The sequence below is a fragment of the Lepisma saccharinum genome, chromosome 13, assembly GCF_977018435.1.
Source record: "Lepisma saccharinum chromosome 13, izLepSacc3.1, whole genome shotgun sequence".
In the NCBI taxonomy this organism is placed as follows: domain Eukaryota; kingdom Metazoa; phylum Arthropoda; class Insecta; order Zygentoma; family Lepismatidae; genus Lepisma; species Lepisma saccharinum.
Window position 1 is genome coordinate 40825617 of NC_139241.1, and position 12450 is coordinate 40838066.

General features: G+C 38.6%; 2 protein-coding genes across 3 annotated transcripts in view; one reads left to right on the forward strand and one right to left on the reverse strand.

Moving 5' to 3' along the window:
* The window catches only part of LOC145997243 (uncharacterized), a 252723-nt gene that overhangs the window by 36698 nt on the left and 203575 nt on the right, over nucleotides 1-12450 (forward strand). The gene's annotated exons all lie outside the window — the stretch shown is intronic.
* LOC145996758 (uncharacterized) lies at nucleotides 1341-1736 on the reverse strand. The gene has a single exon (XM_083133287.1). It carries the CDS (start codon nucleotides 1734-1736, stop codon nucleotides 1341-1343), a length of 396 nt encoding a protein of 131 aa, XP_082989413.1.

Sequence of the window (12450 nt, forward strand, 5' to 3'; positions counted from 1 at the left end):
TTGGTTTAAAATTCTTAGGTGCCAAGGCCTAGTATTCACTCTCCTTGCTCCTATCAAAATCCTAATCTCCTAATCCTTAATGGGGCACAACCGCTCCCAGCAAGAAATATGCACACAAGAACGGCAGGCTACGGTAACTGCGCTGGGAGAGAGGGTGCTTTTGAGTGCGAGGTGAGAGGTGGTTGGAGGACCTCGTCCCCCGTGCCCCATACCCCTGTCTTCCAGCAGACATCATCAAACTAACTAGCACTGTGCAAATGAATGGAAAATAAAATAATAATTAAATAGTATGGGATAGATTGAAAAGTACACATATATGCACAGAAACTTAGATTTTACTCTGTATTGAGTGAGACTAAATATTGGCTTCGTTATGAATGCATATATTTTGGACACGTTAATTCTTCCTTTTACTGTGCGCCCGCTGTAGACAATTATGTATACAGTGAGTGTAAAAAGTGTTTGGACACCATTGATGGTACGTAAACAGGGGATCCGCTCAGGGTTGTGGGTGCAGGTAGGCGAGTGGAATGGAAACCACATTATTCTACCTCATATACTTGTTTATCTGATACAACAGGAAAATACAAAATATAAAAAAAGAAACCATCTATAAACAATAATAACGAAAATATCACATATTTTGAACACAAAAAGTCTTTGGACACTTGCCATTGTTGTCCATAATTTCTGCAAAAAAACACAAGCATTTAATATTTTGTTGGATTTTCTTTGGCACGAATCACTGCTTGGAGCCTGTCTGGTACAGATTTTACCAGATCTCAAGTAATCTGAGGGGAAATGGCGTTCCACTCGTCCTGCAATACTAATTTTAGGTCGGATTTGTTGGATATGTTTCTTTTTCTTATCTGTTTCTCTAATACACTCCATAAATTTTCTATGGGGTTCAGATCTGGAGATTGAGGGAGGGGGTGAAGTTGTTTTGGGGTGTTATATAACAGCCACAATTTTGTATTAAGGGCGGTATGCTTAGGATCGTTGTCCTGTAGAAACAAGTAATCATTACCCAAGTTTATTTGAGCCGCACTAGCGCTCAAATTATTCTTCAATATATCAATGTACATGTACAGGTCCATCGTCCCCTCTATGGAATGCAACTTGTCGACCCCGGCAGCACTCCTACAACCCCATACTAAGAGTGAACCGCCACCGTGTTTGACAGTTGGGATTAAGTTTCGCGGCTCCAACTCTGTATTTCTTAGCCGCCATACCATATGACTACCATCCGACCCAAATAAGTTGAATTTGCTTTCGTCCAAAAAAATGACCTTGTTTCAGAAGTCTGCATCGTAATTGCGGTGGTATAGACGAAATTCGAGTCACTTCTTTCTGTTTATTGCACTAACCCAAAATTTCTTCCTTGCCAGGCGTCCATGGTAGGCATTTCGTCGGCATACGTTACTAACTGTACTGGAGGAAACTTGCTTACCTCGGTCTTGAAGGGTTGCAGCCAACGTCGGAGCACTAGTTTTGGAGTCCTTTTTGATAGTTCGCAAAATAAACCGTTCGTCTTGCACAGAAAGCACTCTTCGTCGTCCACTCCTCGGCTTATTTTCTACTGTTTTTCTTTCGTCAAAGCGATCTATGATCACGTGCACTGTTGATTTAGGATTTCCGGACAAGCGTGATATTTCCCTTAAGGATTTGCACTGGTTGTGTAGCCGAATAACTTGCCGACGTTCACAAATGATGAACTCTTTCCTTCCGGGACCCATGTTGCACTATCGTGTTCAATGAGGCGGAGCTATTGCCAATACTGAGACTTCCGAATTGACAGCTGTGAGCCCAGAGGTTGAATGGGTCAGTGGTACGTGTATGGCAGTCCAGGTTTATTGATCGTGTTTCACAGAGGTCCTTTTTAATGTTTTTTACTAAGTGTCCAAAGACTTTTTATGCCCATAATTTGAGGCATTTTTGTTATAATTGTTCATGGATGGTTTATGTTTTGATATTTTTATTTCGTTGTTGTGCCAAGAGGGAAAGAATTTGAGGTAGAACCATTGCACTTTTAACCCGCTCACCTATCATCATGCAAAACGAGAAGAGGATCCATTATTAACGTAACTACAGCAGTGTCCAAACACTTTTTACACTCACTGTATATATAACATATCTTAATTAAATTTCATAAAATGAGAAAAGGTGAAGGATACGGCAAGTGCGTGCAAGGAAGCTACATCTAACAAAACTCAAACAGAAATCTAGACATTAATCTGACAGGACAAGTTTCTCTGCTAGGACGTAAGGATGTGTGCTGTTATCTCACCCACAAGTAAAATTGCTTCGTAAATTCGAATTATAATTTTTGATAGCATGCAATAATAATGCCATCATTGATTAAAGTAATGTTATTAGATTTAACATATAATTGTAAGTTATGAAAAATTTCAATTAGTTATTACAAAGCCATGTGTTCCATACACTCTCGTAAGTGTATGAAACACATGGCTGTAAACACATTCGAAAGCTTTCGCTATAACATTTAAATACCGTCATCAACTTTTAATAAATACAATTAGGCGTAGTATACACATATTTTTAACAATTATACTTACAGAAAAAAGTTGACACCCAGGCAAGTATCTACATGATTTGTACATCAAAATGCCAAATGCAAAATTTAGTGCATGTAACGTTTGCACAGAGTTATGGAACCGTGTACAGTGTATTGTATAGTCACGTGGTACGTTCTAAACAATCAATGAAAGCAACAGACAAGCATTTGTTCTATCTTTCACACTGAAGCAACGCTTATCGTCTTAATTATTTCAACATGGTTTCTTTGCACCAGCCCGACACTGGGATGCACCTGCAATACAAAAAGTGTAGCGAACTACACGGTGCTATTAATACACAATACGCGCAACCGAAATCCTTGGATACTATGATATTGTACACCAGCAAAATCTATTTCTTAGCATCTCAACAAATCTGTAACGATATCTGCGGTATCAAGCGGACAAGATAACTCAATGATATGCTGAAATTAACCACAAGATATTTATTAGAATGTCATGGATAAAAGATATTAGTATCTAATGATAACATTATAAATTTCAAACAGGCAAAGATATGGTTTCAAAACAGATACGACGAGTGAAAAAACGCCACACTGCCATTATGAACGTCGTTCAGGAAGATCGTTGAAACCCTGCAGTGCAGAAAACGCACCATCCTATGTTCAGGAAGATCATTGAAACTCTACAGTGCAGAAAACGAACCATCCTATGTTTAGGAAGATCGTTGAATGTCTACCGTGCAGAAACCACACCATCCTATGTTTAGGAAGATCGTTGAATGTCTACAGTCCAGAAAACGCACCATCCTATGTTTAGGAAGATCGTTGAATATATACAGTGCAGAAAACGCACCATCCTATGTTTAGGAAGATTTTTGAATCTCTACAGTGCAGAAAAAGCACCATGCTATGTTTAGGAAGATCGTTGAATGTCTACAGTCCAGAAAACGCACCATCCTATGTTTAGGAAAATCGTTGAAAATATACAGTGAAGAAAACGCACCATCCTATGTTTATGAAGATCGTTGAATGTCTACAGTCCAGAAAACGCACCATCCTATGCTTAGGAAGATCGTTGAATCTCTACAGTGCAGAAAACGCACCATCCTATGTTTAGGAAGATCGTTGAATCTCTACAGCGCAGAAACCGCACCATCCTATAATTAGGAAAATCGTCGAATGTCTACAGTGTAGAAAAGGCACCATCCTATGTTTAGGAAGATCGTTGAATATCTACAGTGCAGAAAACGCACCATCCCATGTTTAGGAAGATCGTTGAATGTCTACAGTGCAGAAAACGCACTATCCTATGTTTAGGAAGATCGTTGAATGTCTACAGTGCAGAAAACGCACCATCCTATGTTTAGGAAGATTGTTGAATTTCTGCAGTGCAGAAAAAGCACCATCCTATGTTTAGGAAGATCGTTGAATATCTACAGTGCAGAAAACGCACCATCCTATGTTTAGGAAGATCGTTGAATGTCTACAGTGCAGAAAACGCACCATCCTATGTTTAGGAAGATCGATGAATATCTACAGTCCAGAAAACGCACCATCCTATGTCTAGGAAGATCGTTGAATGTTTACAGTGCAGAAAACACACCATCCTATGTTTATGAAGATCGTTGAATATCTACAGTGCAGAAAACGCACTATCGTATGTTTAAGAAGATCTTTGAATGTCTACAACGCAGAAAACGCACCATCCTATGTTTAGGAAGATCGTTGAATATCTACAACGCGGAAAACGCACCATCCTATGTTTAGGAAGATCGTTGAATATCTACAACGCGGAAAACGCACGATCCTATGTTTAGGAAGATCTTTGAATGTCTACAGTGCAGAAAACGCACCATCCTATGTTTAGGAAGATCGTTGAATCTCTAGAGCGCAGAAACCACACCATCTTATAATTAGGAAAATCGTTGAATGTCTACAGTGCAGAAAACGCACCATCCTATGTTTAGGAAGATCGTTGAATCTCTACAGTGCAGACAACGCACCATCCTATGTTTAGGAAGATCGTTGAATCTCTACAGTGCAGAAAACGCACCATCCCATGATTAAGAAGATCGTTGAATGTCTGCAGTGCAGAAAACGCACGATCCTATGTTTAGGAAGATCGTTGAATGTCTACAGTGCAGAAAAGGCACCATCCTATGATTAGAAAGATCGTTGAATATCTACAGTCCAGAAAACGCACGATCCTATGTTTAGGAAGATCGTTGAATATCTGCAATGCAGAAAACGCACCATCCTATAATTAGGAAAATCGTTGAATGTCTACAGTGCAGAAAACGCACCATTCTATGTTTATGAAGATCGTTGAATGTCTACAGTGCAGAAAACGCACCATCCTATATTTAGGAAGATCGTTGAATCTCTACATTGCAGAAAACGCACCATCCTATGATTAGAAAGATCGTTGAATATCTACAGTCCAGAAAACGCACGATCCTATGTTTAGGAAGATCGTTGAATATCTACAGTGCAGAAAAGGCACCATCCTATAATTAGGAAAATGGTTGAATGTCTACAGTGCAGAAAACGCACCATCCTATGTTTAGGAAGATCGTTGAATATCTACATTGCAGAAAACGCACCATCCTATGATTAAGAAGATCGTTGAATGTCTGCAGTGCAGAAAACGCACGATCCTATGTTTAGGAAGATCGTTGAATATCTACAGCGCAGAAAACGCACCATCCTATGTTTAGGAAGATCGATGAATATCTACAGTCCAGAAAACGCACCATCCTATGTCTAGGAAGATCGTTGAATGTTTACAGTGCAGAAAACACACCATCCTATGTTTATGAAGATCGTTGAATATCTACAGTGCAGAAAACGCACTATCGTATGTTTAAGAAGATCTTTGAATGTCTACAACGCAGAAAACGCACCATCCTATGTTTAGGAAGATCGTTGAATATCTACAACGCGGAAAACGCACCATCCTATGTTTAGGAAGATCGTTGAATATCTACAACGCGGAAAACGCACGATCCTATGTTTAGGAAGATCTTTGAATGTCTACAGTGCAGAAAACGCACCATCCTATGTTTAGGAAGATCGTTGAATCTCTAGAGCGCAGAAACCACACCATCTTATAATTAGGAAAATCGTTGAATGTCTACAGTGCAGAAAACGCACCATCCTATGTTTAGGAAGATCGTTGAATCTCTAGAGCGCAGAAACCACACCATCTTATAATTAGGAAAATCGTTGAATGTCTATAGTGCAGAAAACGCACGATCCTATGTTTAGGAAGATCGTTGGATGTCTACAGCGCAGAAAACGCACCATCGTATGTTATGAAAATCATTGAATCTCTACAGTGAAAAAAACGCACCATCCTATGTTTAGGAAGATCGTTGGATGTCTACAGCGCAGAAAACGCACCATCGTATGTTCAGGAAGATTGTTGAATTTTTACAGTGCAGAAAACGCACCATCCTATGTTAAGAAAGATCGTTGAATGTGTACAGTGCAGAAAAGTCACCATCCTATGATTAGGATGATCGTTGAATATCTGCAATGCAGAAAACGCACCATTTTATGTTTAGGAAGATCGTTGAATATCTACAGTGCAGACAACGCACCATCCTATGTTTAGGAAGATCGTTGAATATCTACAGTCCAGAAAACGCACCATCCTATGTTTAGGAAGATCGTTGAATATCTACAGTGCAGAAAACGCACCATCCTATATTTAGGAAGATCGTTGAATATCTACAGTCCAGAAAACGCACCATCCTATGTTTAGGAAGATCGAGGAATCTCTATAGTGCAGAAAAAGCACCATCGTATGATTAGGAAAATCGTTGAATGTCTACAGTGCAGAAAACGCACCATCCTATGTTTGGGAAGATCGTAGAATATCTACAGTCCAGAAAACGCACCATGCTATGTTTAGGAAGATCGATGAATATCTACAGTCCAGAAAACGCACCATCCTATGTTTAGGAAGATCGTTGAATATCTACAGTCCAGAAAACGCACCATCCTATGTTTAGGAAGATCGTTGAATATCTACAGTCCAGAAAACGCACCATCCTATATTTAGGAAGATCGTTGAATGTCTACAGTGCAGAAAACGCACCATCCTATGTTTAGGAAGATCGAGGAATCTCTATAGTGCAGAAAAAGCACCATCGTATGATTAGGAAAATCGTTGAATGTCTACAGTGCAGAAAACGCACCATCCTATGTTTGGGAAGATCGTAGAATATCTACAGCGCAGAAAACGCACCATGCTATGTTTAGGAAGATCGATGAATATCTACAGCGCAGAAAACGCACCATCCTATGTTTAGGAAGATCGTTGAATATCTACAGCGCAGAAAACGCACCATGCTATGTTTAGGAAGATCGTTGAATATCTACAGCGCAGAAAACGCACCATCCTATGTTTAGGAAGATCGTTGAATATCTACAGCGCAGAAAACGCACCATGCTATGTTTAGGAAGATCGTTGAATCTCTACAGCGCAGAAAACGCACCATCCTATGTTTAGGAAGATCGATGAATATCTACAGCGCAGAAAACGCACCATCCTATGTTTAGGAAGATCGTTGAATATCTACAGCGCAGAAAACGCACCATGCTATGTTTAGGAAGATCGTTGAATCTCTACAGCGCAGAAAACGCACCATGCTATGTTTAGGAAGATCGTTGAATATCTACAGCGCAGAAAACGCACCATCCTATGTTTAGGAAGATCGATGAATATCTACAGTCCAGAAAACGCACCATCCTATGTCTAGGAAGATCGTTGAATGTTTACAGTGCAGAAAACACACCATCCTATGTTTATGAAGATCGTTGAATATCTACAGTGCAGAAAACGCACTATCGTATGTTTAAGAAGATCTTTGAATGTCTACAACGCAGAAAACGCACCATCCTATGTTTAGGAAGATCGTTGAATATCTACAACGCGGAAAACGCACCATCCTATGTTTAGGAAGATCGTTGAATATCTACAACGCGGAAAACGCACGATCCTATGTTTAGGAAGATCTTTGAATGTCTACAGTGCAGAAAACGCACCATCCTATGTTTAGGAAGATCGTTGAATCTCTAGAGCGCAGAAACCACACCATCTTATAATTAGGAAAATCGTTGAATGTCTACAGTGCAGAAAACGCACCATCCTATGTTTAGGAAGATCGTTGAATCTCTAGAGCGCAGAAACCACACCATCTTATAATTAGGAAAATCGTTGAATGTCTACAGTGCAGAAAACGCACGATCCTATGTTTAGGAAGATCGTTGAATCTGTACAGTGCAGAAAACGCACCATCCTATGTTTAGGAAGATCGTTGAATGTCTACAGTGCAGAAAAGGCACCATCCTATGATTAGAAAGATCGTTGAATATCTACAGTCCAGAAAACGCACGATCCTATGTTTAGGAAGATCGTTGAATATCTGCAATGCAGAAAACGCACCATCCTATAATTAGGAAAATCGTTGAATGTCTACAGTGCAGAAAACGCACCATTCTATGTTTATGAAGATCGTTGAATGTCTACAGTGCAGAAAACGCACCATCCTATATTTAGGAAGATCGTTGAATCTCTACATTGCAGAAAACGCACCATCCTATGATTAGGAAGATCGTTGAACGTCTACAGTGCAGAAAACGCACCATCCTATGTTTAGGAAGATCGAGGAATCTCTACAGTGCAGAAAAAGCACCATCCTATGATTAGGAAAATCGTTGAATGTCTACAGTGCAGAAAACGCACCATCCTATGATTAGAAAGATCGTTGAATATCTACAGTCCAGAAAACGCACGATCCTATGTTTAGGAAGATCGTTGAATATCTGCAATGCAGAAAACGCACCATCCTATAATTAGGAAAATCGTTGAATGTCTACAGTGCAGAAAACGCACCATTCTATGTTTATGAAGATCGTTGAATGTCTACAGTGCAGAAAACGCACCATCCTATATTTAGGAAGATCGTTGAATCTCTACATTGCAGAAAACGCACCATCCTATGATTAGGAAGATCGTTGAACGTCTACAGTGCAGAAAACGCACCATCCTATGTTTAGGAAGATCGAGGAATCTCTATAGTGCAGAAAAAGCACCATCGTATGATTAGGAAAATCGTTGAATGTCTACAGTCCAGAAAACGCACCATCCTATGTTTAGGAAGATCGTTGAATCTCTACATTGCAGAAAACGCACCATCCTATGTTTAGGAAGATCGTTGAATCTCTACATTGCAGAAAACGCACCATCCTATGTTTAGGAAGATCGTTGAATATCTACAGTCCAGAAAACGCACCATCCTATATTTAGGAAGATCGTTGAATCTCTACATTGCAGAAAACGCACCATCCTATGTTTAGGAAGATCGTTGAATGTCTACAGTGCAGAAAACGCACCATCCTATGTTTAGGAAGATCGAGGAATCTCTATAGTGCAGAAAAAGCACCATCGTATGATTAGGAAAATCGTTGAATGTCTACAGTGCAGAAAACGCACCATCCTATGTTTGGGAAGATCGTAGAATATCTACAGCGCAGAAAACGCACCATCCTATGTTTAGGAAGATCGTTGAATCTCTACAGTGCAGAAAACGCACCATCCTATGTTTAGGAAGATCGTTGAATATCTACAGTGCAGAAACGCACCATGCTATGTTTAGGAAGATCGTTGAATCTCTACAGCGCAGAAAACGCACCATCCTATGTTTAGGAACGTCCTGGAATGGCAACTCGTAGAGGAACGCATATCTGGATGATTGTGAACGTCGTGGAATTGTCGCAGAGTAGAAAACGTATGTTGTTGAAATGACGATGATTATGAATGTTGGAATGCGATCTGTCATGGATTGACTACGAAATTGTCTTTCTCTTCTCTTTTCCCCTGAATGTGATATCCTTTACACATTTCTCACAATGTAACGTAATAAAGCTTCTTGTTCATACAATCATTGCATTTGTGTACTTCAAAAGATGTTAATAAATCCTATGATTAGAAAAATCGTTGAAGTTTTGGTAACGTTTATTAGAATTTTCTACATTTGTATATAGTCTTTGTTCTTCTTGTGTTTTGTAAGAACTGTATCCTGCGATACTGCTATTATCTTTAATTTTCACCATTCAGATATATTGTTCTCTTGCTTGTTCAAGTCCTTTTTTTCTTAAAACTTCTTTATTGAATTACTTTCGTTATTTGAATATGTTTGAAAACAATGGATGAGAAGCAACAACTTACTTTTCTGCCATCTTTAGTTGTGTTTTTAAACCATATATTTTAACTTAAGAGTTAATTTACTTGTAACAAAGATCACTAATATTAAATGAACTAAGAGTGAACATTAGGTTGTAGTAGGGTACGTATAAATAATGTATTAGGTTTTTTTTTAATTGTTAGTGACCCATTGACATTTAAATTGTAACCGTCAAGCAGCGCTCTCTGCGATTGCTAGTGTCCTTAACAATTCCGATATGTTTAGAATCATCATAGAAGCCAATAGTTCAGCAGACTGGTTCGATTAGCTACAACTAAGGAGTGGTAGAATGTAGAGGATCAGGGGAAATAGTGAAGAGGTTGCAGGGTAGAAATTGGTTTGGAAGGAGTGCCGAAAGTCCATCTCGAGAATGTACGGAAATAGCAGATGAAATGTTTTATTGGAAATTCACTGATAATATTATTGCAGAGGTTGAAATTGTGAGTTAACGAGATCTTGGAACATTTTTTATTAATCTCTGTGAATTTAGTAACGTAAAAATGTAGTTTTCCTTTGCAAATTCCGTGTAATTTCAAGCCGTAATTTCCTACATCCGATTGTGATAGCTCTTGATTCATGAATATCATCTAATCGTCTATATTAGTAAATCAATGCAATAAACCATTTATTGTGCACTATTGGCACATAAACAACACAGTATGTCAACCACGGCACTACACAGGGGCGCCTTAGGGTTCGGGCTACCCGGGGCAATATCAACTTGGAGGGCGTCAGTAGTTAAGGCATACCTTCATGGACAAATCAGTGTTGCTAACCTACTCTAACTTTTTGAAAAATAACTATTTATAACTTATCAGAATTGTTTTCTTTATAATAGAACAAGTTGCAGCTCTCAAATATATAACTTCGACTTTGAAAATTGTCTTGAGATAGAAATCTACTTTGACAAACAACGTTTCATAACTTTTTACTTTGAAAAAAAAAAACATAAATTAATTCATTGCAACAAAAACTCTCAATTCGGCTCTTTATCCTGTTTCTTTCCAAATCGCACCCAACACCAACAACATAAAATATTGTCGATATGCACACAATAGAAGCAAATTGTGCTTCATTGCTGCCAAAGAAACATGCGAATCGATTTCTTAGTTCGACATTTTCTTATAGAATTGAATACACTTTTATTTATTTATTTCTTCAACTTCAGCCATTTCGAAATATATACCCCTAAATTCTCCTCAGGGTATATCACTAAATATGCTAGTCGCCATATTAATTGTCTCAATTTCATTTTATGCTGATATTGGCCAATCATGACTGAATCTACAGTTACATTTGGCACCCAGTCTAATATGTAATTTTCCTTCGTCGTAAATCGAACAAAGGAGTTCTTTAATACAAGGTAACATCATAAAAAATTAGCTTACCGTGAAAGCAAAGCTATCTTTTCCGCAAGAAATAGAATAGGACACATTGTCGTTAGCAGTTTTTAGTTTAACCCTTTTAAAATCCATTTAGACAATTAATTTCCCTCTGGAGTACAACATTGGATATCTATCCGCCATCTTGTTTATTTCAAATCTATTTTATAGTCAAACAGGCTACTCTACACTTGACCTAATGATTAAACTTCCATTAGAAGCATTGTGCACTTTGTCCAAAGCAGGAATCGAACCCGGGACCTCTTTATTACAAATCACCAGCGTTAGCCACAAAGCTATCGCCAGGTCACAGATTAACATGCATTGACAACTAGAATTGGATCCACTATTATTCTTTACTTGAAACTTTAGCCATTTCAAAATACATGTCCCCGAACTCCCCCTCAGGGTACGCCACTGAACATACTGGTCGCTATTTTGCTTGTTTGAACTTCATTTTATGTTCACATTAGCTAATCATAACCAAATCTACAGTTAATATTTGTATTCAGTCTAATCTGCAGTTTGCCTCCATCTGGGAATCAAACACCTGACCTCTTTATTTCAAAGCAATAACATTAACCAGTTAGCTTTCCGCGAAACCAAATGTATCTTTCAGGAAATAAAGAGTAGAAGGATTTTTCTTTAGTTTCTTAGTCTAGGCACTTCGAAGTGACCCTTATTCCCCATCCCTCCAAAGTACGCCACTGGACCTTATAGCCGCCATCCTGTTTCAACTCTATTTTATGCTAAAATAGGCTAATCGTTACTGGATCTACGGTTTAAATTGCGATCGGAAGCATTGTGCAACTTGTCAAAAACAGGACACGAACCCGGAACCTCTTAATTGCCAATCAGCAGCATTAACCACTAAGCTATCTTTGTTTATTAAAATACAATTTAAGCAAATATGGACTGCACTCATCGGAACTCGAACTACACCTGAAATTTGAACAATAATAATTATTTCCCCCCTTCCAAAATACCCCACTGGATATTCTGGCCGCCATCTTCTTTGTTTCAACTTCATTTTATGCAGCTAATCGGGACTGATAACACAGTCTTATTCTTATTTAAATGGAACATCATTATTAAGAAATTCGACAACATTGGGAATCGATTTGATTTGATTTGAATTTAAAATTTTGGGTGCGTCAGCACTAAGGCTATTTTTACCCGTCACATTATACGGGGTCCAGCCCCTTACCATTACACATAACAACTCTAACGTTGTATAACTAAAATCATAAAATATTTTGACTTTCGTTAAAAGCTG

Excerpts from the sequence above, each read along its gene's own strand:
- LOC145996758 (XM_083133287.1), bottom strand. The coding sequence starts at position 1,736 with ATGGGTCCCGGAAGGAAAGAGTTCATCATTTGTGAACGTCGGCAAGTT.